At 47.9% G+C, this 27,476-nt stretch overlaps 2 protein-coding genes across 3 annotated transcripts; both read right to left on the bottom strand.

Annotated features, from left to right (window-relative positions):
- Nucleotides 1–246: 246 nt before the first annotated feature.
- Nucleotides 247–6,791, bottom strand: adamts1 (ADAM metallopeptidase with thrombospondin type 1 motif, 1). Its single transcript, XM_052058710.1, has 8 exons — nt 5,792–6,791; nt 4,253–4,593; nt 4,027–4,159; nt 3,478–3,935; nt 3,211–3,397; nt 2,889–3,067; nt 1,760–1,935; nt 247–1,372 (listed from the first exon to the last, which is right to left on the bottom strand). Exons 1-8 carry the CDS (start codon nt 6,423–6,425, stop codon nt 634–636), a joined length of 2,847 nt encoding a protein of 948 aa, XP_051914670.1. The 5' UTR covers nt 6,426–6,791; the 3' UTR covers nt 247–633.
- A 5,565-nt stretch (nt 6,792–12,356) lies between these two features.
- On the bottom strand, nt 12,357–22,185 carry LOC127596345 (A disintegrin and metalloproteinase with thrombospondin motifs 5). 2 transcript variants are annotated; one of them, XM_052058709.1, is made up of 9 exons: nt 20,862–22,185; nt 16,822–16,954; nt 16,437–16,604; nt 15,875–16,158; nt 15,597–15,780; nt 15,334–15,509; nt 15,077–15,252; nt 14,556–14,692; nt 14,260–14,491 (listed from the first exon to the last, which is right to left on the bottom strand). In XM_052058709.1, the coding sequence occupies exons 1-9, from the start codon at nt 21,939–21,941 to the stop codon at nt 14,412–14,414; spliced, it is 2,418 nt and encodes an 805-aa protein (XP_051914669.1). In that variant the 5' UTR covers nt 21,942–22,185; the 3' UTR covers nt 14,260–14,411. The 2 variants fall into 2 exon arrangements, with proteins under 2 accessions (XP_051914668.1, XP_051914669.1); XM_052058708.1 differs by having other exon boundaries at nt 12,357–14,692; nt 20,862–22,184.
- Between the last annotated feature and the right edge of the window lie 5,291 nt (nt 22,186–27,476).

Here is a 27,476-nt window from a genome sequence, read left to right as displayed (position 1 = left end):
CACACACACACACACACACACACACACACACACTTTAACGCTCACACAAGTTCTTTGGTTTTCGAGATATGGCTAAATGACAAAATACGAGGCATTCATAGAGAGAAAATAAGTGTAACAATGTGCCGCTGGAAAAAACAAAAGTGAAGTGCTACAGGTTTGTGATAAATAAGTGTTAACTAATAGTTCAGAATAAAACTCAATTTCCATACCTGATGGGATGACTAAGTAGAATATGAAATATATATATATATATATATATATATATATATATATATATATATATATATATATATATATATATATATACACGATCTCCACTACCAATAAACTGTCCAGCCCAGCTTGGACAAATAAAATATATGCCTCAAATCTTTACATACTCTCACAAACAAGCATACCATTGGAATTGTAAAGAGCATGCTCAAATTCATGAACGTCTACTATGCTTACTAACGTGACACTGCTGCACTCCAAAAACAGGTGGCAGACTTTGTTCCTCCAGGTGTGTGACACTGTCAATGTGCTTTCCGGCAATGTGTGTAGGTGTGGAAAATATAGATGCAGTCATGGGGAATTCATGAACTGGTTTAAAAAAAAAGAAAAAAAGAGGTCAGATTGTCAAAAGAGACCTTAGCAGGCACCTTGATAGCACAGCTCCAGCAGGGGTCGCGGCCGGTCTTTGAAGTCACAGCTGTCGTGGCTCAGTGTGTGACCATCATAGCCAATGCAGCGAAGCTGGCGTTTTCGGAAACCTCTGCCACAGGTCTTTGAGCATACGGACCATTCTCCAAGGAGCCAGGAGGGGCAAGGCTGAGAGGCACATGATCGTGATGCCAAAGGTCGCAGCTCCTCTGGGCACTCCTTGGATGGACGGCCTTGGGGATCCAGACACACGACCTCTCTCTGTTGCGTACCACCTCCGCAGGTCTGGGAGCAGGGACCCCACTCCATCAGAACCCACTCAGCAACACCCAACTCACGGATGGCGTTGATCGAATGCCGACGACCTCCGCTGATGTTGGTAGAAGCAGCAGTGTTGGGTCTGGGAGCAAAGTAGCTGTACTTCACTCTGGGCCTTGGGGCTTCCCCCACAGACAGTACTTGAATAGTGAGAGCCTCGGGGAGGGGGGAAAAGCTGCGGAGCCGCTCTAGACTGGCAGAAGAACCGCTGTATCGCAGCATTGCCCCTCGCACAGTAATGTCAGTTTCTATGGTCATGAGCTTATAATCGCCATTCAACAGGTAGGTACCGTCCTGTCGACGCACTGCCAAGTAGCTGTTGTCATGACGACCATTGCCAGGCGCACGCTGTTTGACATCAAGATGGGTGGCACCAGCTGGGATGGTCACCACATCTTGGTACCCAGGCCTGAAACAAAGACAGCAATTGGTTCGTTTAGCCAGGCCATGACTCGAATGCTTTGCAAGCACAGCTTATTTATGAATCCGTTTTTAGAGTTCTAGTCCTTAGGGGTCGTGGGTAACAGGAGTCCATTACCGCTGACTTTGGGTGAGTGGTGATATGTACGATGGACTGCGAGTGAATCACAAGGAGCATGGAGAAAAACAACCATTCACAACTATGGACAGTTTTCATGAACCTAACATGCATGAGAAAGCCCACGCAATCATTGGGAGCAAATCCAAACGGCATTACAAGACAATCCTACCGACATTTGAAATCTGATCTGGCCTTGCCGTAAATACATATCGGTCTTTCTTGATGTGCAGAATAAAAGAATGCCCTGCATATTACCTGGCACGCTCCAGTGAGCCTGACACTTTCTTGCAGGTGGAGCCATCCCCTCCACACACACCACATTTATCGTAACGCTGGTTGGAGCCAATAACACGATCACATCCGGCCTTGACACACTGGCCTTGAACGCAAACTGAGGTGGAATCGGGGCTGCAGGGTGTTCCATCCACCACCTGGGGGCAACGCAAGAACAGACTGGAATGAAAATCCTGCTTTGAATGAGTTACTGTACTTCAAAACAGGATGAATTCTTTTTATTTAAAGCCTTTACTGTATTTTCTGGAAAAAACATAAAAGAGCATTTTCACCATGTCAAAGCACACACACACGCACACACACACACACACACACACACACACACACACACACACACACACACACGAAAGAACAAAGCAGTAATTGAAAGAACATTTAAAAAAACAAACTCGTGAAGAATAACTATGAAATGTTTTTGTGTTTACATCTGTGGTGTGTAAATATAGAATAGATTAACTTTTGGACTTCAACAATGACCAACGAGTTCAAAAGTTGTAAAATCACTTTTTAAAAAGGTATTGGGGTGCAGTTAAACATCGGCATTGGAATTAGCTGCAGAATGACTGATCGTACATATTACTATTATTTTGATGGTTGAGTCAAGATATGGTTTTGTAATATTGGGAATTGCTAGTCCACTGTTCTTAGAAAATGAGGGTTGCAAGTGTATTGTTGAGTAAAATGAGTGTAGAAACGACAGTATAATATTGATAGGTCAATGACACATTGACAATGAATACAGTATTATGGATAACTACATATTTGTGGTTAAATGCGGTATTTTGACACAAAGTGAATTATAAATTGGAATATTGGATCAAGTAATGTAATTTATTTTATGTTTTTCTTTCTTTCTTTTATTTGTTAATGTTAATAATTTCACAGATGTCTTTTGACAAGCTATTGTATTGTACTGTAGTATTATTTTTATGCATGTTTGAAAACAACCTTGAAAAAAAAGTGATGATTCAAGGTACAGCGGGTGCTGGTAGACAAAACCAGATCATTTGGCTTGCATGTCGGCATAAGGGTGACCAAGAGTTGTCAAGACAATCGAAACGTAATGTAAGATCTTTTCAAAAATCCTTACCTTAGATTTGAGAACAAAGAAGTATCCTGTTCCCTTGGCTCTGCACACAAGCTTGCACCGGTCTTTGGGTGAAACGCCGGCATATTTGGGCACCCATTCAACACCCTCCCCGGATCCAAGAGACACTTGGGCTGACATGTCATTGTGAGCCAGACACTGTTCCTCCCGAAACGACAAGCCTAAAGAGCAATGAGAAGTTTCAGCGATTCAGATTTGTTTCCTTTTTTCTCTCCACAAATGTTCACGGATCAATCAGAGCGTTCAAGTTTTTCATAAATCCCACTTAGGTGAGTATTTCTCTGTGATGTCAATGCTGACTTACCATTGGCGTCGGGGCAGGCCTCTATGTTGCAGGAGCGGTACTGGACTCTCTTGCCCTCACAGTACTTTCCTCCGTTCTTTGGCAAAGGGTCATCACATGAACGGAAGGAATATTGCACCCCTCCCCCGCATGTCCGAGAGCAGTCACCCCAGGGACCCCACGCTCCCCAGCCGCCATTGACAGGAGTCTACAAATGTTACACAAGCATAGGTTACAGTCTGAGCCAAAGCCGAGGCGTGATACTAAAATATGGAATCCAGTTCCTACCTGGTGCTTGGAAGCTTGGCTCCTTGTGAGACAGTGCCCGGCCAAGCAGTAGCTGTCGTGCCCACAGGGGGTTCCATCAGCCCATGGGGAGTTCTTGGTCTGGCACACCAGCAAACCATTGGACGTTGTCACGGTGCACCACAGAGCAGCACATGTGGTGCTCAGGTCAGGGCAGTGTTGGGAGTCATCACCGAAAGTCAGCCGACACTGATGGTCCGCATCGTAGACTGTCCCGGGGAGGGGCTGGGGGAGTGCTTGAGGCTTGACCGGCTTATCAAGCAGACACTGACCGTAGCCATTGTCGAGAAAAGTGGTGACCATGAGGGCGGAACAGGGTGACCATGGCTGCTGCTGGTCAAGATTGGACAAGGTAGAGGCCATCATGTGGGAGCCCCAGTGGGGGCCATTCACCCCAGAGCACAGCTGGGCATCATCATGAGGCATGTTGAAGACATGGCCTGCAGGACAGGGCAACAAAATGACACTTAGCAGTGCACGCAAAGCATCATCATCACACATCAGGACGTGACACTTTTTTTGCTTACTCACCGAGTTCATGTGCCACGGTGAATGCAGCTTGCAGTCCATCATCTTCAATGATCGAGCAGCTTCTGTCTGGGTCACACACTGTCCCAACATCAGCCATTCCGAGAGTGTCACACGAATAGGCACCACACAGGTCCTAAAGGAGCAGATGAAGGAATGTCAAACATGCTCCGTAGTCCTTTTCCTCATCTTTATCGCTCACAATTCTTCTCTTCTGCCGCCAACTTACCGTCCTGGTGAAGAGCATGGCTGTGTCATAGTGCTCAGGGTGGCGGTCACTGGGGGGGTTGTGCTGGCGCTGCCACTGGCAGAAGTTGCGGAGGGTCATGGCAGCATTCGATGACACTTGAGGGCCTCTCTCTTCCTCGTAGACCACCAGCAGCTTGACCACAGCCAAGGTGATTGAGTTGTGGATGCTAGGGTGGCGGTACAGGCGGGATGCCACGGCCATGATGGTGAGGAGGTAAGCCTTGAGCCCAGCACCGTGGAATTCAGCCATGGACTGGTCAGCCACGAGCATTATCTCCAGGTAGCGAGGAGTGGAAACAAAGCGCCTGGTCCTGTGGTGGGCTGAGGGGATGGGGTGGGGAGGGGGTGGGGGGGGGGGGGGTTTTGAGAAAATGTATTACAACTCAACTCTCAATGTGTTACTGTGTTTCCTCCTGTCATTTTTCATAAAGTTATTCATCATTAGACTTTTTCTGACCAGGTAAAACAGTGTCCAAGTGTGAAAATGAGCAGGCACAGGAAAAAGTTGAAGAATATGAAAATAGTGATTTTTTCCTTTCAAAACTTGTTTCAAAAAATCTGTTGTTAATTAGGGCAGTCCTACGTCTAGTAGTTAACCGCCCGGTCGAGAGGTTTTCTGTTCCAATCTGTGGCTAGGGTTCTCCTGTGTGGAATTGGTACATTCTCCATATGCTTGTGTGGGGGTTTCTCCGGGTACAGTAATGCAACTTCCTCTCACATTCCAAAACACACACGTTCACATCATCAAAATTTAAAGTTGTTGATAAAAGCAGATGGCTGAATGGATATTGAATTCCAAAGAACGCTGCTTGTGTGATGGAGGCAGGACGCCATGACTCAGCGTCATTGCGCCTCCTCCCACTTCTTTGTTCTAAAAATGACCTTTTCTGCTGGAAAATTCTGCCATAGTTTGTAGAGGGGAAATCCTTAATAGGGGGACACATTTCTGTACCAGGAGGCCAGTTAGCACGTTTCAGCACTGCCGGGCTGCAACTGGCTCTGCTTAAACCCCTGACTCCCCCTCCTCCCTCCCTATTTCCCCTCAGGGGCGTAAAGCCCGTGCCACCCACTCCTATCCATACTCCGCCCCTGTTGGCACAGGGTGTACGGCGCTGTCAAATTGTTGCTGCGTCGGCAATAAAATCTCCGCGCGCGCGCACACACACACATAGACTCGCACACGCGCGCGGAAATTTACGGTATTGGACATAGTATACAACGTGACTGTTTGGGTTTTTGCATACAACTGCCATTTCCACACACAAAGTATTTCGTTTAGAATGAATTATATATAATGAACTCTCTTATAAGTTCATAATGAATTTTTCATTTAAAAACAAAAACTCTCTCTCTCTCTCTCTCTCTCTCTCTCTCTCTCTCTCTCTCTCTCTCTCTCTCTCTCTCTCTCTCTCTCTCTCTCTCTCTCTCTCTCTCTCTCTCTCTCTCTCTCTCTCTCTCTCTCTCTCTCTATATATATATATATATATAGAGTATATATAATGTGGGTGTAAAAGCTTACCTGTCTGCCCAGATTTAGCGGCGGCTTCGAATTCAGGCTTCTTCTCCAAATTTGTCGGCACCCTTTCTTCGTCCTCATTGACCCCACACTTGGCGCTGCCCTCGCCGGTCTCTGGCCGAGTCCTCCGGCGGATGAGGTGGACCTCCTCCTCCTTTTCCTCTTGACCGGGGAAGTCACTCGAGTTGAGCGGTTTGATGAAATACTCTTGGCCGCGAAAGTAAAATCCACCGCTCAGTCCCTGGCACAGGTTTAGCGCGGCGGCAGATTGCTCTTCTCCGTTCACCGTGCCCGAAAAGAAACAATCGGACTCATCTGCGCCCTTGGGTTCCCGGCTCGGTTCGGATTCGGGAGTGCCCACAATGTGGAGGACGAACCCCGGGGACAAAAATGTCTGATCCGGCTCCAACTGCAAGATCATCTCTTTACCGAACACGTCCAGCCTGTACACCCTCATCTCCGACACCTTCTGCCTTTCTTCAGGGGAGAGAGTTCGATCCGGTTGGCTGTCACTCGCCGGTCGGACCGTTGGGTCGAGTCTGACAGGCACCACGGTTCTCTCTTCCCAAGCGCTTTGCGTCGCGCCGGCGCACAGACCGGCCATGAAACCGATAGAAACACAGATAAGCCACATCATGGAGAACTGCAATCCAGCAAGCAGATGGAAACGATGGAAACGTTGATGCGGTGACGTCAGTAAAGTCCGACTAACTTAAAACATACAACTTCCACAAAGCACTTTCCACACTGCGCACACGAGTCTAAAAAGAGCCCAAATCCAGTGCAAATACTATTTGAAGTGAACAGTCACACTGACAAAAAGCCTAGCCGAGTCAGTGCAAAGGCTATCTCAGTAGTAAATCCAAAGGGTCTTTCGCACTCCCTGCTCTTCCCAAACTGAGATGTCAGCGTCTGCTTCTGTCTTGAAGGTGCAGCGTCGCTCTTTCGTTGTGCTGACCCCCAGATGGATCGCTGCTTTTTGACTGGCAGTCAGAATTGTCCGACTTTAAATACGCCCCGGCCGGGTGTCCCCACCCCCTTTTGTGGACCCTTTGATCTGAGAGGGGCCAAGTCATGTACGCAATCAAAACGTTTCAGGGTGTCATAATAATCATCGTTTAAAAACAACAACAACCGGCGTTTAGGACAGAGGAACATTTCCCCCGTGGAGTACCGGAATGACGTTTGTTTTGATCCTAAATATAAACGCACTGTTTATTTCCCTTGTGTGGACTGCGCCCCATAAATCCCCAGTATTTGAGACTTTTTTAAAGTAGCATTTACGAGGTGCGTTCATAATCATTGTACGTTGCAGTGTGCTCGGGAACAGAAAGGATCACCAGGTCAAGGAATGGAAACCGCATCGCACTCGGCAGGGCGCCGAGTGGCGTGCTCGGCTTCTCCGAGCCAAGTCGACTGTGTTGAGCCACAGCCAGCCGGCGACCGAACGCAAACTTCTCGGAGAGAGGGAGCAGAGAGGGGCCGCTGAGGTCTTAAGGTGGAACGCTAATTCAGCTGAAGCAGCTCCCGCATTGGACCGCGTACATATTCAGCCCCCGTCCGCGGATCTCTTTCCCCATCCCGCCCGTACTTGGTCTCCTCTGCACAGCCCGTGAATAAAGTAGCCTGGGGTTTTACTTAAATAAGTGCCCCACCATTCTGAAGAAAATCTCACTTCAAATTTATTAGCTTCAAATAAGAAATGCACGTAAACCGTTAGAAACAACTACCCCGTCTTTATAAAAACAAGAACAACATTAAATCGCTTGGGTCATAGACATGCTTTAAAAAAGTCTTTCGATACTCATGTGTTTCCCAGACGACCGGAGACAAATTCCTTCTGGGTTGGACATACTTGGTCAATAAAGATTGTTCTGATGATAATGAATAATCGAACGAATAGCAGTGGTACATATTCCATCCATCCATTTTCGGTAACACTTATTCTCACTATATTCGCTTCTTGATAGTCATCATAGCACAGCTTTTGTAAAACTACATTTGAAACACTGAATCAAATTCCCTTTAAATCTTCCACCTTAACAACAACGGGCATAGAAAAAAAGGTACTGCAATGCAACATATATCCACTAGATGTCAGCAACGACCTAAAGAATGCACAAACGTTTTTTTCCAGCAATCCTCGTTTAGTTTCAAAGATGGCGGTGTTGTATTACAGTGGAGGATCGAGAAAAAATTACAGCTCTTGCGTTAGTCAAGTGGCATCAGAGAGAGAGAGTTGCCATGATGCATCCTTCCATTTTCTTCACCGTTTGTCCTCATTCGTGAGATAGGTGAGCTGCAGCCTCCCCCAGCAGATTTAGGACGAGGGTGCACTAAGGAATGGTCCACAGGCAATCACAGAACACACATTTTCACACTCAATGTGGCCTATGGTAAATGTAGTGTCATCAATAAGTTAGCGTACGTTTTTGTGATGTGGAAGGAAAGACGACTCATTGGAGAAACCCCACGTAAGCACAGGGAGAACATGCAAACTCCACACATGAGGACCGGAACCATGATTCATTCCTTTATTGAGCCAAGGCACATATATAATGTAGCGGCACACGACCAAACCAAATTCATTCATTCATTCATTCATCTTCCGTACCGCTTGATCCTCACTAGGGTCGCGGGGGGTGCTGGAGCCCATCCCAGCCGTCTCCGGGCAGTAGGCGGGGGACACCCTGAATCGGTTGCCAGCCAATCGCAGGGCACACAGAAACAAACAACCATTCGCACTCACACTCACACCTAGGGACAATTTAGAGTGTTCAATCAGCCTGCCACGCATGTTTTTGGAATGTGGGAGGAAACCGGAGCACCCGGAGAAAACCCACGCAGGCCCGGGGAGAACATGCAAACTCCACACAGGGAGGCCGGAGCTGGAATCGAACCCGGTACCTCCGCACTGTGAAGCCGACGTGCTAACCATAGGACTACCGGGCCACTGAAATAATAAATCTAATCCCCATTTTCTGACATGCATAAGCATGCAGTCATTCCAATACATGAAAGAGTTCTGGGGGGCAGTTTAAAATCCTCTGAGACCTACAAAACCTTAATCGCAACTTCCCTCAGCGGATGTGACCAAGATAAATAATTCCCAGTTACTGTGCCGTTTTCCATACACAGTCCTTTTGCATTGCAAAGCGGTGAGCACAAATAAGGAAAGTTTTTGATTTGTTTGTTTTTCAATAAAATGCCTAGCAAGTGCAGTCGGGAAGTAATAATATCAAAATGAATTTGCGGCAGATTGACAATATGATGACACAAAGTATATTACAATGCTCTTAACCTTCTATGCGAAAGGGCTTGAAGGTATCCGACGTCTCCCTATCAGTGGACAACCAAATTGTCAGAAAAAACTACTGATACTTAAATATTGATGGTTTTGTCTCCATTTACTCACAAATGGGGCTACTGGACACAAAGACATTATTTTGGTGGCCTAAAATGTGTCCATCCATCCATCCATTCATTATCTGAGCCATTTATCGTCACAAGGGTCGCGGGCATGCTGAAGCCGATCCAAGCTGTCTTTGGGGACGAAGACGGTACACCCTGAACGGGTTCCCAGCCAATGACAGGGCACACATTGACAAAAAAAACACTCGCACTCAGGAACAATTTAGTGTTCGATTAACCGACCATGCATGATTTTGGACTGTGGAAGGAAACCGGTGTACCTGGAGAAAACCCACATAGGCAGAACGTGCGAACTCTACACAGCAATGCCAGCTGTTGAGGAACTTACGTGTGCTAAGTTTGTCTACTTCAGGTGTCTGTAGCAAAAGATGGCAGCAGGTCGAGTAAAAATGCTTTGGTCGCTGATCATTTAAAGATGAAGGCGGCCTCCTGCAGGGGAGGCACGCCCTGTTATGTATTATTATCTATTATTATAAACGATTACTTCACCTACATTAAAACAGTACATTGATGTGATAGAACATATTTACATTGGCATAGTAATGGAATTAGGGGCGGCCCGGTAGTCCAGTGGTTAGCACGTCGGCGTCACAGTGCAGAGGTACCGGGTTCGATTCCAGCTCCGGCCTCCCTGTGTGGAGTTTGCATGTTCTCCTCGGGCCTGCGTGGGTTTTCGCCGGGTGCTCCGGTTTCCTCCCACATTCCAAAAACATGCGTGGCAGGCTGATTGAACACTCTAAATTGTCCCTATGTGTGAGTGTGAGCGTGGATGGTTGTTCGTTCCTGTGTGCCCAGCGATTGGCTGGCCACCGGTTAAGGGTGTCCCCCGCCTACTGCCCGAAGACAGCTGGGATAGACTCCACCACCCCCCGCAACCCTTGTGAGGATCAAGCGGCTCGGAAGATGAATGAATGAATGAATAGTAATGGAATTATTAAGGGTGGTTGACTGGTTAGCACGTCCGCCTCACAATGCAGGTGTGCAGGGTTCGATTCCAGCCTCAGGCCTTCCTGTGTGGAGTTTGCATGTTCTCCTCATGCCTCTGCAGGTTTTCTCCAAGTACTCCGGCTTCCTGCCAAATTTTAAAAACATGCATGGCAGGTTAATGGAACACTCAAAATTGTCCCTGACCACTGTAGTAACCGCTGTCCCTGAAATGGTTAAAGTCAAGGACAGTTCCAGACCAATTTCACATGGGGGGCAGGGCTAGTTGAATAGTTGCACATGCTTGCACAACACACATTTAGTCAATGCATATGCCTCACCATGCAGTGAGTGAAACTGCACATTAGTTGAAGCTATGTATTCTATGCATTACATATTCCTATTTTAAAGCTAGCAAAGAGTAGTTGAGAGGAATACACAAGTTTTCAGCAACCCACTAGGCTATATAAATACTTCAATATTATTGGCTTCTGTTGTGGGTTTGTGTTGTGGTAGGGATAACTATTGTTAGCTAGAAGCGTACAATCTACTCAAGCTGACAATTACCGTACATGTACTTTGCCTCCCTGATTGTTGCACTTGATGTTGTCCACTTTTTTCTGCACCCCAAAACCACAAAGCCCACTCCTGTGACACGTTCGGCCGCTTAAGCGATTCTCCGTGTCGGTGACAACCTGACTGAGCACAATATGACAGGCACCCGTGGATCCAAGAAATGCTTTGCGTAGTCCATCTTTGGAAAATAGCGGTTTCACGTTGGAGCCTTGGGTCAGCTGCCCACTGTCATGTGGGTTAGGAAAAGTGGAGTCGAATTAAATTTAAACAGTGCTGTCTTTTCCTGTGTTTGAAAAAAGGCAGCTGTTCATCTCTCCTCCACCCGATGACATTTTCAACAAAGGTTAAGGAAATGTGGTGTAAGGTTAGGAGGTTTGGCTTTCCAAAAAGGCGCTTTCATACAGTATTTGTGCACTGCCAGTCTCTCTCTCTCTCTCTGTTGCTCCATTTGCTAACTTAGCTCATGAGCAAACTCACAGATACAGTATGTTACTACTCTATGCCAGTAAAGTAAATGAAATACAATTAAACATGTTTAAAGTTATTATCACTGACTTAAAAAAAATCCAATACATTGAATATAAGCAAATGACGTTTGATACTCAAGTATTGCAAACGCTAGATACTTTAAGAGTTTACTTTCAGTAATAGTCTACGACACAGGTGTCAAACTCAAGGTACGGGGGCCAGATCCGGCCCGCCACATCGTTTTATGTGGCCCACAAAAGCGAATCACCCCAGCTTCCATGATTCTTGCTAAAACAAACAAAATTTCAAATCATCACCTGTAATAAGTAATGTTGAGATTTCACTTGTTTTTTTTAGTCACCCTTTCTACAGTAACTTGAACAATCATTGAACAAACTATTATCCGTGACTTCTGATTTCAAAACCAGTAATCCATAATAATATAAGACGAGAAAACATTAATTTCGTTACACTGTCACTGAGCGAAGCCGTAACTACAAAGTGGCCCACAACCAAAACGAGTTTGACACCCCTGTTCTACAAGATGACTTGAACATCTACCAAAGTTTTGCTCCCGTGTACTTTAGACAAGACTGTTGTGTTGTATGGAGGGCAAAAGAAACATTAACATATTCATTGTACCTTATGCCATCTTGTGGAAGAGCATGTAATTGTTTTGCCTGTCAGTACACGCAGCTGGCATAAATTTATGAACGATGATCAATTATTCGAAGTAAATTAACAATTTTCAGGACATGGATAACAACTGTCATCCTTCCGTGTTCAATAGCACTTGTCCTACAGTATGTTATGGTCATGAGTGAGTTGGAGCCTGTCCGCGCTGACTCTTAGGCAAGAGGTTTGGGCATATCCTGGACCGGTCGCCAGCAGGTCACACAAGTATTCAAACTCACATTCACACCCATGGACAATTTCGTCTTATTTGAACCTAACATGCATGTTTTGGAATGCAGGAGGAAGTCTGAGTTAAGAAGAGCACATCCACATGCCGATTGGGGAAACCACAGCCGAGATCCGAACTCTGGAACTCTCGACTGCAGATGTGTTCATGGACCACTGTGCTGGCAGGTAGCTGCTGTTCATTACTTTTAAACTCAAACAAGGTGAGGTACAACGGAGAGAACAATAACAAAATGACAAATAAACATTGTAGTTTGTGTGCATGCACATTCATCTAACATTTACCTCTCAAATCCACATACATGTCGGACATAATTGGACTTTCACCACATGGGAACTGTCGCACCCAAATACTGGATATTTTGGCTTCCCATTCACAGAGTAAACCGAGTGGATTTGGTCTTACTTTGTCAAGTTTTTGTATTGGTTAATACATATTAAAAACACACCTGCACCCACAAACACAAAAAGACGCAAGATGTTTAAATATAGATATTTTATGTACATCCCACAACGAGAAAAAAACACAATATCCTTATATTGAGAATTCTGCATAGTCCTAAAGTTAAATAGTAATCTGGTACAAAATTACTACAATAAATAAACCTCATTTTGTTGCTTCGTTATTCACACATAGCAGTTGTACAAACAATAAATTACAAGCTCAGTGCTGTTTTTTTTGCTGTTCAGCGAGAGGGCTTTCCTCAAAGGAAGAAGGCGTGCGTTGCAATGAGGTGAAGCGATGTTGCACACGGCTCTGCAAATTGCTTGGAAGACCAACACATATGTAGAGATCGTCCGCCGTTCAAGAAGGCTTACATTGAGTTGATGAGTCGCAATGGGTGAAGCGGGGGTACACGCATACTGACTTTAATCCTGACCATTTAAAAAAAATATGAGAGACGCCACACGATGCGGAAAGATATCATGGCGTATCTTCCATTCTCATACGCATCGTACTTGAGATCGTGGACAAAGCGCAGCGCACGCACAACCATTTCTCCGCTGGTCAGGATAATCTCTCAGTTGAGATCCGAAAACTGGGCTTTCGCTGACTTTGATTAGAAGGGGTGGAAAATATTTGCTCCCGTTACCAGAATGTGTACGCCCCGCTAAAAGGCATTGCGCACCAATGGAAAGTTCCCAGTGTATTGTCTTTGTTTGCATTTTTGCGCACACTTCAAAAATGAAGCAAAATAAGCGATGTGCGTTTCACCTCCAAGAATGTCAATCTGCCAGTCATGGAGTCACGGTTACTTTACCCCCTCGGACGTCAACACTCGTGTCGTAAGGAAGAAGATTCTTCCTGAGCTATTGCGGAGCGAAGGAACTTCGAGAACCTGAGCAAGTCTCGACCACACTATAGCTGATTCCCCGGCTTTTTGTCGTATGATTGTGCAGGATGGACAGAGTGTAAAGCACCACATATAAACACCGAATGTCTGGGTTTCCCCGTCCATTGTTGGTCAACGTCGGCCCACGTCCCTGCTTAAGTGGGATGGTCAAAGCGTTAAAGTAAAGCCAGAAGGCGAATGACGTGCGTCTCCCTTATTTGGGAGGATATAGCACTTGAACACACATGCGCAAACATACACACATTCACACACATCGACAAAGACGCAACATCGGACAAAATACATTTGGATGCTGAAACAAAGTGGAGTCGCCGACACACGCACAAAAAGGGTCCACGCGTAACTTGTGCTCCGCAACTGTGATTCTGAGACATTCTTCAAGCGGAGTCTCTGTGAGACTTGGTCCAACATTCACAGCCCTGATTAAGGTTCTAGATGATGTCTTCAAATCATCGGTCCATGATTCCAACACGCAGCGCTTGCTACTTTTCTTGATCCACTTTACGTTGTCCTCCAAAGTCTTGTTCCCCTCCCCGCTGCCATTTTTTAACATTTTCTCACAAGACAGTGTTTAAAAGCAGAGGGACGAGAATCCAGCAAACATCCCTTGGACAGTTTCCCACCCTGGTCCTTACACTGAACAGTCCTGCTCTGCCAACCAGTGTCACAAGTCCTGGAGCAGCTCATCCAAACTCCCGTCACCCATTGGGGTCCGGTCGGCGGTGTGGACAGAAAGGAAGCCGCCGTTGCCCTGGGAACCAGGATAGTGGGGTTGGGGGAAGATGTGGTGGCGCTACTGCGGGTGGTTCTCGTTGCGTCGATTGTCGTGCCCCGTACGTGGGCCAAATTCAAGTTCGGGACAAGCGGCGCTGGCGGCTGCTGCGGAGTCGTTCGACGGGGCATGAAGAAGCTGTAACGAACGTCCAGGGGCTTTTTAGCGTCTGTCGCTAGGATCTGGACGACCAAGGCTTCTTGAAGGGCCCCGGGGCCCATGCTGTGGAGCCATTCATCCCTTTGACTCCAGCCGCTGTAGTTGAGCACAGAGCCGTTGAGCGGAACGATCGTCTCGGAGGTGGAGATCATAAACTTGCCATTGAGGAGGTAATGCCCACTGGGCTTCCGCAGGGCGAGGTAGGCGGTGTAGCGGGTCTGGTCTTTTGCCTTGTGCTGACGGACCTTGATGTGGGTGGAGCCTGCGGGGATCTTCACCACGTCGGTGTAGCCCTTACTGTTTGTCAGGGTGAAAGTGGACATTGGGTGAGCTCGGCGGCAAACGGATATGACTATGCAGACCAACGTCTCGGGGTGATATAAGCACACAACAGGCAGGCGTACGGAAGCCGGCAAAGAAAACTTGATGGGCTCGCGTTGGTCATCTCAAGTAACTGTACAAAATCGACGTGAAATCCAAGCACAACCTGCGTTAGAAGTGGCGGAGGATGGGTGACTTTGAAAGCATGATGGGTTTCTTCCGATTTTTGTTCTTTCATGCCACGTTATGGTCTGCATAAGTCTGCTCAATTGCGATGCACTAACTCCAAGCACGTATACCAAAGCCCATGTTTTTTTTTTTTTTTTTTGGCCCCGAGTCCGGAATTTTCTGTGCTCTTACCTTTTCTTGGTGAAGTTGCCCACAACCCGGATGCATCCCGTGCTGTCGCCGCCACATACGCCACATTTGTCAAACTGAAGTTTGGAGCCTATGATGCCATCGCAGCCCGTTCGCACGCACTTCCCCTTCACACACACCGAGCTGCTGTAAGGACGGCATTCGGTCCCGTCTATCACCTGAAAACGGAGAGTTTCCTTAACACCTCCCTTGTTTGACTAATCTACCCCAGGACCATTTTCCTTTTGCCCAAAGCTCACCCTGTGCGAGAACACAACATAGTAACCGGTTCCTTTCGCCCTGCAGGTGAGTTTACACACATCTTTCGGGAGAACTCCAGCATATTTGGGCACCCACTCAACAAAGGTTTTCACCCCTTTTGGATCTGTTTGCGGGCCGTTGCGCACCTCACATTGCTCCTGCCGGAAACTCTTATCTAGAGGACGACAGCATAAAAAGAACGTTAGACGTTAGGTCTGGTCCCGTGGTGAACTCCTATCCAAATACCGAATGCTGCACTCACTCGATGGTGGGCATGGTGTGACATTGCACGACCGGTAGATGGCTCTCTTCCCGGTGCAGTAACGCCCGTTGTTGCGCGGCGGAGGGTTGTTGCACAGCCTCTGGGCAAATTGCACTCCGCCGCCACACGTTCTGGTACATGAGCCCCAAGAGCCCCAAGAGCTCCAGCTGCCGTGGTTGGACGACTGAGGCACAGAGGAGAGAGGAAAGGCTCGGTGTTATCAAGCATTCTCCGCTTCCCTGGCGCGGCAGAAACTTTCAAGCGGAGTCACTCCCTACCGAGTAATGCCTCTTGCGCGTTTTGTCCACACACTTGCCCTGCAAGCAGATGCGTCCCTTCCCGCAGGGGGTTCCCTCCACGGCCGGCAACTTCTTGGTCAGACACACCATCTGTCCCTGGCGAATGACCGCGCACCACAGCCGAGAGCACACGTCCATACCGGGACACACGGTGTATTCTGGTCCAAAAGCCAGGCGGCACTGGCGCACGGCGTCGTAGCTCTGCCCCGGCAGCTCTTCGGGACCCAGCAGGGGCTGACGCGGCGAGTCAAGAAGGCACTCGGCTGCAACGAGGCGGAACGTCAAGCATAAGATGATGCCGGCGGAGCGTTACTTTGCTTTTCTGCCTCGTCTGTGTCTTCCCGCTGTACATTATAGCCACGCTGAAGTAGGTTATATGATCTTTGGCTGAGCTATTCCTTGCACATTCCTTACTCAGTTCGCATGGATGGAAGTTGCGGAAAGTCAAGACACATTTGATAGGTTCCTGGGAGTTTTCACTTTTAAAATAACTCCAGATGTGTGCTTCTGTTCACCCGAGAAGATTTTTGAACATCCTCACCGTTGCCGTCGTCAAAGAAGTCCGTGACAGTGGCCGAGGTACAGCGGCTCCAAGGTTTGGACGCATCGATGGAGGTGAGGATGGAGGACATGAGCCTCTTGTCGCTGTTCACGCCAAAACGCTCCTCGCAGAATTTGGAGTCGTCGTGGGACAAACCCAGCAAATGGCCTGAGGCGAAAGCGGGGAAAGGAATGGCAATGTTGTTCACGCTCGACGGAAGCAAGAAATTATGCCACGGGTTTGCACATGCGGCAAGAATGAGAAAAGAAAACGCAACGAGCCCTCGGGTGATTTTCATTCGACAGCCGCGGAGCTGCTGACAGATGAGCGAGCCCAAGCTTGTCTGCATCTCTGTTCGTGTCTTAACAACTGTAGCCACGCTTACCGATCTCATGCGCCACTGTGAACGCGGCGTGAAGCCCGTCATCCTCAATGACGGCGCAGCTTCGCTCCGGAGAGCAGATAGTGCCGACGTCTGCCATTCCCAGGGTGTCGCAGGAGTGATGGCCGCAGAGGTCCTGCGAAGATGGCACACAAAGAATTTTAAGCGGCCCTTCAATGTTGGTTTCTTCAGCCGTCATTTGCCAGTCCCACGGTGTGACATCGATTCTCACACACCCATGCGGAGGATCGATCGGTGTACTGACGGCTAACCCCGCCCCATCATGTCAGAGAGGAAATTGTATGTGTGCACACTCGAATGGAAGCAGACGTCCTTGCATAAGCTCAAAAAGTGTGTGTGTGTGTGGGGGGGGGGGATAAAAAACAGGTGTGTCCCGTGAAGATGGACCATTGTGTTAAGTGGAGCTGACAGGCCTGCTGGGTAGCAGCACGGAGGCTCTACGGGGAGGGTGTTTAGTCGTTCCGGGTGGACCAGTTGGGAACAAACTGCCTTGTGTTATGCACTCACACTTGACTGACTGGGTGGGACCACGGCGCGCACACACACAGATGTACATGACTTCTGTTCATGCAAACAAATACAGTACACGTGCAATCCAACAAAATGGAAACCGCTTTTGACAAGTACCTGCTGGACACACACATGGCCAATGAAGGGAAACTCTGGCCGCCGAGTGCCCTCTCCTCTCATTATGTGCAGCCAAGCACAGTGGTTGTTTTGAATCTAACGGTGGGAGAGTAGAGAACGTTTCTGACACTCCTTCACCCCGTTACTTTTCTATTTGTTTCCTCACCGAAGCCATCCAAGACCACGGGGTGAAAGCTTGTGTTTTCAGAACCAAGTGTGGATCAAAAGAAGAAAAATAGAAACGTGGCTTGTTTTGACTCCCAAGAATGTTTTCCCTTTGGAAATAGACAAGGGAGAAAAGCAAAAATGGTCATCAAAGAGAAACAAATGAAAGGAAGTTGACCAAGGAATGGGGCTGGGGAGATGCCGGAAATGAGAGAGGTACCGGGTCGGTGGGTGGATAGCGGCATAGAGTTACGGAGGGATCGGCAGAAATAACAGCAGGTGGCGGGCGGGATGAGAAAGTCGGGCGACTTGTGTGCCGACGCGTGAGAGCCGGACTGAGATTTGAGTTAAACAAACAGCCAACCAGACGCACATGTTAAAAGTCTGAGTAAGCTACTGATGTCATGACTCCATCGAGTGGAGACCACCGCCAAAGTTGAACTTGAACCATTTGGCTGCGCGCAACAATATATGTGCGGGGAAAATGCTGCACTTCCTTCAAGGGGAGTGGACGTTGGAGGAGAGAAGTTGTTTTTCTTGGCCAACAAACGGAGAAAGTCTATAGCCTTCGCTGAGGAGGTTAACTCGATATAAGGATGCGCCGGGACGCTTTGAGCGCAAGTCAAACCGCGCGGCTCGACGGACTTTGCAAAGAAGCGTAGCTAAAATTCACTGATGCATCACGGTGAGCTGAGGGCGAGGTCCACGAGGCGTGCCCGCCGGCCAGGCTCGAGGCTTCGGGCTCCAGGCGCTGTCTGCAGGTCGTCAACAGATGCCAGACGAAGTATAACGTGTGAAATATCAAGAACAGCTAAAACAAATAGAGGGGCCGTCCGCGACGGCGGCAAGAGCTGGGAAATGTACACTGCGATGGAGACAAAAACTCACGGACGTGGTGGCTTGCGGGTTTGTCAAGTGCACAGGAAAGGGAGGAGTCGCCGCCGCACGTGCAAAGTCCATGTAAAAGGTCAAATGACATAACTATGTGGCTAAAGCCAGCAGGCGTGCAAGGCAGGGTCAGACTTTGTACATTTAGGGATCGGTATGCACCCGGGGCATCCCATAATATCGCACGGCCTTTTGGCTTTTACTGCCATGTCACGGTTGATCCCAAAGACGTCCCGATTTTTTGGGGTCCGTTTGAGATCACATCTCACAAGTGACCGGACTCTGACCCGTCTCGGGATGATTGCGAGCACACGCAGGCAACGTCCATCCAAATATCGAAGCGATATGTGAACGAAAACAGGAGTGACGTTCATCTCTGTCCACATTCTTCAGTTTTCAGTTTCATTAGGGCGGTGGGCAGGCTGGAGCCGATTTCAACTGACTTTGGGGGATGCGCCGGGGTAAGAACTGGTCAGCGGCCATTTGCAGGGCCCATATGGACACACCTATGCACAATTTAGTCTGCTCAATGAACCCAACATTCATCATTTAAAATGTATTGATTGTATTCTTTCACACGTTTTACTCGCTTTTTTTTTCTTTTTAACTCGTTTGAAACGGTAGAAGACACTCCAGCCAAAATCTACAGGATAAATGAAACGGCCGCAGGGAGACTATTGAGAAATGGTTCAAATGTCCTCTCTCACATGCTGATGCTGAAATTATTTGATTTCTTTTTTCACCCACAATGCAGCTGGCCACAAGACACATGAGCCAAATGCAGTTATTTCCTGGCAGTGCTCTTTCAAGGGAAACAGTAACCATGTGCTTGTGCATTCCTGTTTGACTCACGACTTTCCTCCGGCGTTGAGATGTGCAGGACGGCCCATCATGTTGATTGACAGGCTAAAGCGACGACAATTTTAGTGCTCAAACGACAGACGGGAATTCATCGGCATGGGCTTTTTGAGGTAAACGGGTCAAAGGTCAAAGGTCAAGTAAATTGGTGAATGCTTTTTTGGGGACTTTTGAAGTGCATGGCCCAAAATTGCGGACAAGACATGCATTTGATCACAACAGAGTTCTGCGTTCCAGGGCATGTAAGGGGTTCACCTGCTTCTTGAGGTTCAGCTGTGAAGAAACTGAAAAGGTTCCATAGAAATTTACAGGTGTTGAAACTTCCAGACATGCACTGGAGGGACAAAAATCAGACCAATGTTGCTTGTTTTTTTTTCATGGATAATAGCGTAATGCCACCAGGACTTTTAGGGCCGTGATGTGTTCTTATGCCTTGAAGGCATCGCTTCTTCTGTTTTTCTGTTCCAAAGCGGCCCCGCCTACAAACACCGACGCGGGCTTGCCCAAGCAGGCGGAGCGTCAACACCGCTTGTCGGCCGTTGGCACGCAGGCACTCGGACTCTTTATCAAAACCGACTTTCGACACCCTTGCCAATTAATGACGGCACCAACCCAACACACGCGCAACCTTTACAAATCCAAAGTCCCACTCTGGATGCTTGCTTCAAGAGCAGGTAGGTGTGGCTGTGTGGGAGACGTTGCGTGAAAGAAAGGGGGTAAATTATTCTAAAAAACAAACACAGTCTGTGTTTGTTTTTCTGACAGCCTCAGCTGACAGATGCTGTAAAAGTAACCATGAAAATTGTGCAGACTGGAGTGATGAGAAGATACGAGGCTGGGGAGACTGCTTCATTAAGTCTATGAGGATTTTTTTTTTGTGAGGTTTCTGGCACCCTGCAGCTAATTCAAAAATTCCTGGGGATTGTTTTTTGTCTGCAAAGCCTGTGTGCAAATGTGTCTGGTCTCTCAGCCCCTGAGGCTTGAATGGTGTCAGGGGACTGGGAGGCTAGAGGCTAGAGAGAGAGGAGTCAGCCCAGAAAAACACTGCACGCAGGAAATACTGTTTTACGGCTGGTGCACAGATGCTGAGCAACGTAAAGCACACAAAATTCACCACACAGAGGAAGACAGGAAGGGGTGACAGGTCACGTTGGAAGCAGGTTCTCCAGACTGGGACTCAAAGGGTCAACTAATACGACAGCTCATCGTCAACGCGATCACGAGCTTTGGTCTCCATCTGTGTCCCTTACGCATCGAGTCACAAGGAAACGAAGGGGACGCGTCAGCAACTTTCATGTTTGTGCAAATGCGCAACGCAGCGGGGAAGCAGAAGCGGCTGCCTGCCATCGAAATCAAAACAAGCCACGGGATGGCGTCACTCCATTGCCTTGGCATCGCACCTGGGCGCTAAGCTGCCGCGCGGGCTGGAGGACGAGCGGCCCGGCGCCGCGAGACGCGATGCCGAGCGAAGGAAGTTTGTTTACCTGCCTAGTGAAGAGGATGGCGGCGTCGTGGTGGTGTTGGTGGTCGTCGTCGAGCGGGTTTTGCTGGTTTTGCCACTTGCAGAAGCTCTTGAGAGTTGCCGCCGCGTTCTTGGACACTTCCAGCCCTTTGTCTTTGTCGGTGACCGTGGTGACTTTCACCACGGACAGCCGGATGGGGTTCTCGATGCTGGCATGCCCGTACAGCTTGGAGGCGATGGAGGCCAGCGTGAGGAGATAGTGGTCTAAGTCCTTGCCGTACTTCTTCGTCATGGTTTCATCCGCCACCAGAAGCAGCTCCACGTGTCTGGCGCGGGAGACCGACCTCCTGCGCCTCATGAGGCTGTCGGTAGCCGCAAGTCGAACAAGCCGGCTCAACCATCCTCGCCCGTCCACAGAGAGCCTCTCTCTGGCCGGGTGAGGTCGGGTCCTCCCGCCGCGACTTTTCCCCGCCGCGTCCCTGCGTCCTCGGCGCCCGTCGCGCGTCCCGCAGCTCTCTCGGGCGTCGCGCGCGGCTTCAAACGTGAAGCCCTCGCGCGTGAACACGTGGAGGGCGTGTTCCGCGTCCTTGTCCTGCAGAGCGCGCGCGTCGCGCTCGCGTCCCCTGGCCCGGACGATCGGCGTGACGGCGTAGCGCACGCCGTGCACGGCGAAGAAGCCTTCAAGACCTCCGCCGCAGAGGTTGAAGACGGCCAGGGACTCCGGCTTGGCGTTCACGGTTCCGCGGTACACGCAGTCCCGCCGCAAAGACTCCGCGCTGCCTCCCATCATAGCGAGGACATACCGGGGGCTCAAGTGATGCGACAGCGCAGACTCATCGCGCTCCATGTCCAGTTGAAAGCGACTCCCGTCCAGGTAGAGCAGATAACCCGCCTTCCCGCCTCCGTTATAGATCCGGTCAACAGTTCGCACGACACCATCCGTCCTCCTGGCCGGTGTGAGCAGCGAGTCGTTCGCAGGTGGGAGATAGAAACCTTGGAAAACGGAGACCCCGGCACCGGGTTCTGACTCCAACAGCACGCCGAGCAACAGCAGACGGAACCAAAGCATGCCGTCGGCCGCAGCGCCAAGGAGCCTCGCCATTGTTCATTCCACACGGTGCGGCATCGACCTTGTCCGACTTAGGAACGTTCCGCAGACAAGCCGAGGAGGCAACTTATTTGCTGGCCCAAAACGCCCATCCTGCCCATGTCCTGTAAAACGGCGTCAACAAAAGCGGTGATAGGAGCAGGGATGGAGAGGCAATGTCGGAGCACGAACTCCGCGCAGGCTGGGCTGAACTTGGGAGAACAACATCACAAAGTTTGCTCTTAATAGGACACGGCTGAAAAGTCCTGCCCCCTTTGCGCTCAATCACCACTCCTCCACTCCCACCCCCTTTCGCTCGAGCTCTCTTCCTCAAATCACTCAAGTGCTTAGAGGAGAGAGATAGTGGAGAGGAGTCCGAACAATGCTCCGACCAGAGGACCGACGTCTCGGGCTTCCAGTATCCCTCACGGAGACTCTCAGTCCCCAGCGGCGCAAGAGTCAATCAAACACTTCATAAATTACGAACTGATGAATGAATGTTTTCACCATCTGGTTTGGGGCGTAACAGCATCATTGTGCTCAGCAAAACAGCTGTAAGTAAGCTTATGTCAGATGACCATTTTGTAAATTGGCGGGTTCGTAGGTTTTAGATGGATTGCTCTACGTTTAGAATGGGCAAAAAAGCTTACAATTTTATGTTTGAGCATCTTCCTACTCCCTTGAACAGAATAACTGTGTTGAATGAAGACTGTTTTCTTTCATTTTTGTCACGTAGCCAGGGGGTGGTGGACCCCAAAAAGCAGGCAGGAGGGAGGAGCAGGGTGTATTTGAAGAATTGTATTTAAAACACAGAAAACTAAATCTTAAACAAAGTCCAAAGTAACAGACAAAAACAATGACTTAACAAAACTATCAATAACCAAAGCACTACCAGAAAACATGACAACAGCAAACGAACAGCAAACAAACAAACATGACAGTAGCAAGCGCAACAATGACCCAACACTGAGTGTTTGGACTGGGGGTCTTTTTAAAGGCCTTATTACCTATGACCAACAGGTGTGCAGTTGCCAGGGGAGCAAGACAGTGCCACCTGTTCGTCCCTAAACCGAATCATGACAGTTTTACTATTTTATCGACCTTAATTTCTGTCAAATTATTAAAGTTACCATATGTTTTATGTTCAATAAACAAACCAAACCGAGCATCATATTATTTCATGTTAAGCATACCTAAATTATATTCTGTTGTTTAAATAATTGCTTAGACATGTTTTTATGTTGATAGGTTTTGATTGGCTGTTAAAGCAGGAAGTGATTTTAGTTACGAGACTTGTGTTCTAGTTCATCCGTTCGGAGGTTTTTTTTCTTTCTCCTTTTTAATAGACTGCATTAAAGGATTCCATCTCTCCATCTGTCATTCGTAAAGAAGAGCCATCCACTGAAAAACAACAAACCCCTCTACTTACACAGCCATCTCACGACGCCGTTTTAACGCAACTAAATAAAAGTGTCCCTGTTATTTTTAACCTTCTCAGCTCGACTTTTTAAATAATTCAAGATGTTCCAATGCGATTTAAGTGGCCAATTTCAGGAAACCAGAAAGCTAGTTAGATAATTTATGGTTGTTTCATGAATAAGAAGTTATCGTTCCCGTGGGAGATGTTAACGGCACAGAGGCCAATGTCCGAGAGGAAGGCAGTCTGTGAATGTGCATTCAATAGTAGCCATCCTGTTGCACTCGAAAACGTGACAAAACAGGCGTGGGTTTGTATGTGGCTTGTGCAGGTGTGTGACGGAGCATGGAAATGCCCCGAATTAGGAAAACTGGTGACGTGGTGCCAGTTGGGATGATGTGAGACGCGCTGGGTGGTCACAGAGCATTAGCTGTACACGCCTCACTGGAGATTAAGTCCCCCACTCACAAATTAGGAGCTTGACTGTGGACTTTCATAATCACTTTAAAGGACACACAAAGCAATTGCCACCTGCCCCCTGCTTTTTTTTTGGGGGTGGGGGGGGGCAATTTGAAGCATTTTCCAGGGGTCAACATGTGTATGACATGCTCAAATTACCCACAGCAGCTGCTCTTATGGCCCAATTATTTTTATACAATTTAAAAAGTCAATTTCCCATGAAATGTGTCCTTGAAAACTTGAAAAAGCACTTGTATGCAGCGATGGCTGTTTGAAAGTGCTCTATAAATACAGTTGAGTTGAGAAGATCTGCGCTGCTGCTCATTTGCTGAGTCACCAATGGAGGCCTGCGACATGCAGAATGAGGCTTCAGTCGGGAGCATCGACTTCCAGTGCCTGTATGACTGTACCTCTGTGTTGAATTAAGCGATTAGAGCCCGTGTAGATTGCCCTCCAAATCTGGAGCCCAACCTGTGCATGTCTGACTGAAAAGTTTCAGGGCCAGGGTGTGAGCAGCAAGCACAGTCAAACACGGAACACCGCATGGTGCCACTACGAGCTTTGCCGACCGCATTCAAAACGTCAGAGAAAGCATTCTGCCTCTGTCCAAAAACCGTGGCATGCGTGGAGTCTTTGCATCAATACTCTTTTAACGTTGTGATTTTGTGAACCTTTGGATATATGTAGCTGTAGCAGCAGCAACCTAATCTCATGCACGCATAGACACATTTATATGACATGTTACAATTGAGGCTCATGGTGTTTTTGCTCTGATTTTATTCAGCTCTTGGCCACCGCAGTGGTTCCAGTATCAAGGTAAAAGGCATGTCCAATTCACTGAGCTGTTACGCAATCTACCCCTCAACGGCAATCCTTCCGCCCCCATTATCAATCTCTGTTTTGTCCTACGTTCTTGTCTCGAGTCCCCCGCTGCCTGATGCTTGATCATCACATCAAACTGTCAAGTGTATTAGCTGCAGTAAAAGTCGTTTGTAAAGCCAAAGCAAATTGGAGCTTTGTGCGATTGAGGATGTTTGATTAGGTTGCTATGATGATGGGCAGATGTGTGTGTGTGTGTACATGTGGAGAGGTACTATACACAAACACACTTTGGCTTGACTCCCTACAATGGTTGCTCCCTCCCTCCATTAGTATTTCACACTCACCCATTGGATGACATCTAATCCCAATCATCTGAGACGGAGATCGTATGCCAAAGCAACCATATGGACATAAACCGTCAACATTACCCCCCAGCCCCCTCCCACACACACACATTAACCCGCAGGCTGCACACAGCACATCGCCGAAACAACCATCGAGGGCCTCCACGTGCCATGCCACGTGTATGGAAGCAGCCCGCCACTTACCGGGACTGAAAAAGGAGAGAATCCAATACTGCGCATTGACAAGCCGATCCTTTTACATAACCGCCAAGCTCTGGTTGTAAGTGGTGCTGTCAGAACTCCCTTACCCGCTCCAGCTATTCTGAAATAAACACATGCACTCTCTCCAACCTGCTTTCATGATTGCTAAAACCATCATTTGCATAAGGATGGAAATTGCATGAGGGGCACTACACTTATACTTACAGAAGAATGGCTCAACTGAGTTGACACATCTTCTCTTGCTGTTCCAAGCCTCTGTTCACTTGGCTTTGGACAGCGAGGGTGCGACTGTAGGTTACATTTCTAGTCACTGCCTCAGGTCTTCTTGCATCTCAAATCGAGGACACACACTTCGAATGAAGAACATGACATGCACTCTTTTATTCATGTATATGCATTGACTCTATACACAAATAAGGAAGAGCTGAAAAAACGGCACACAAAATTTCTGTGTCATCTATATATATATTGCGCGTCCTCCCGCACGTGGTCTGTCCTTCCGTCTGTCCCTTTTCAAAACGTACCTACTTCACCGCGCCGCCACTGCGCCGCCACTGCGCCGCCACTGCGCCGCTCAGGCAGTGGCTCACTACGATCGCGCGGGCATCTTAGCGAAAAAATGTTGTCTACCCACAAGCATTGCAATGAAATTGTTAGTTATTTAGTAGAGCTAAACATCTCTTTATTTTCGCGATAAGCAATGAAGATGAACAAAAAGTAGAACCAAGCAACAACACTTTTGTGGGCCGAAGGCCCACCTTACCAGCCTTCCGCAGGAACTAGCTGATGAGCCGCCCTCCGGGCGGCGAACCAGCTAGTATATTATAACATCACAATAGTTTAGCAATTATTTTTACTTTTGAAGTCAAGATGGCGCCCGAGTAGGCAGCCGTCAGCAAGTGCTCTCATGAGCCTTGCTTTTTTTTTGTCACTTTGTGTTTGTTGTCGTTTGTTGTCGTGTAGACCTGTTGTGGACTTTTTTCAGCATTTTTTGGCCACGACATTCATCAAGGGGGAGACTCTGTACTTGGTTGTGCCTTCTCGGCAGCATGGGTATACTAGCACTGTTTTTGACTGGGAGGAATGTCGGCGCTTGTGTCTCGCCTGTAATGGGCAGCATTTTTCACAGCCTCGCTTTGTTCAGCGGAGAGATTGGTGCTGCTGAACGGTCTGCGGCTAGATGGATGTAAGGCTTGAGGAGCCGACGATGAGAAGAAAGGAGCGTTAGCGCGGAGCGCCGATGCGGATTTGGAAATGGGAGTTGCGGCTTGGAGTTTGAAGCGGATTACGTGGGACAGGAGAAGTGAACTGATCTCTTTTCGTCAATGGACGCTACAGCTTCGTGTTTGTTTTCAAAACTTAGCTTGTAGCAGACGTGTGCACATTTTCAGCATCATGTCTCTGATCCACTGTCGAAAGGACACTTTGATCCTCTCCTCTTTCATCTATAACTGATTCAGACAATAAAGTGAATGCAGAAAAGTGGTGGTGATTGCACGACTGTCTGTGTCCTAAGTGTTTTTTGGACTTCAAAATGGCGCAGCGAGAGTGGCTGCCTTTACAGTAGCTCCTATATTTTGTTGTTCTACTTCTTCCTTTCATAACTTTGCTGCTGTGAATTGGGAATTTCTCCATTGTGAGACTAATAAAGGTTTTATTATCTTATTGCCTGTTTATATATAGATTTCCAATATTCCTTCACATTTGGAGTCACAATCACAGTAGTTAATGGCGATTTAAACATTCTAGTCAGTTTTAGAGTATAACAACACAGTAGAATACGAGAAGTGTCAGGAAGACCTTTTTGGAATACAGCAACACATAAAACAACAAATCTGGCAGTCTTTCCATCGCACATCAAAACTATCTTCATGTCAATGGAGTGGTGGGATATTGATTAACGGTTGGCTTCTTACCCTCACATTTGTTTGAGCTTTGCAGAAATCGCACATCGAAGTTTTGATTCAAAGCGAGTAAAAATAAATAAAAAGGGCGGTGAGTGAAGCATGACAGATACAAAAGCTACAGCACAAAATAAGGCATTTAACTCAATCACTCCCAAAGACGTTTTTAAACGTCTTTTCAGACTTAATCTAGAATTGGCTGGCTGGTACAGAATGAGTTAAAGCAGGACGTGGCCAAATAAAGTAGGATACAAAATGTCTTGGATCTTAGATCTATCTTCAAGTCGACTGAATGTAAAAAGAGAGACATAAGATATAATGGGGTGGGGGCGTGGGGGGGGTTCCGATTAGACACATTCTGATCTTCATGGTCCAGTCAGTC

Source organism: Hippocampus zosterae, chromosome 2 (assembly GCF_025434085.1).
Source record: "Hippocampus zosterae strain Florida chromosome 2, ASM2543408v3, whole genome shotgun sequence".
Lineage (NCBI taxonomy): Eukaryota > Metazoa > Chordata > Actinopteri > Syngnathiformes > Syngnathidae > Hippocampus > Hippocampus zosterae.
This window is presented reverse-complemented; position numbering and strand designations above follow the sequence as displayed.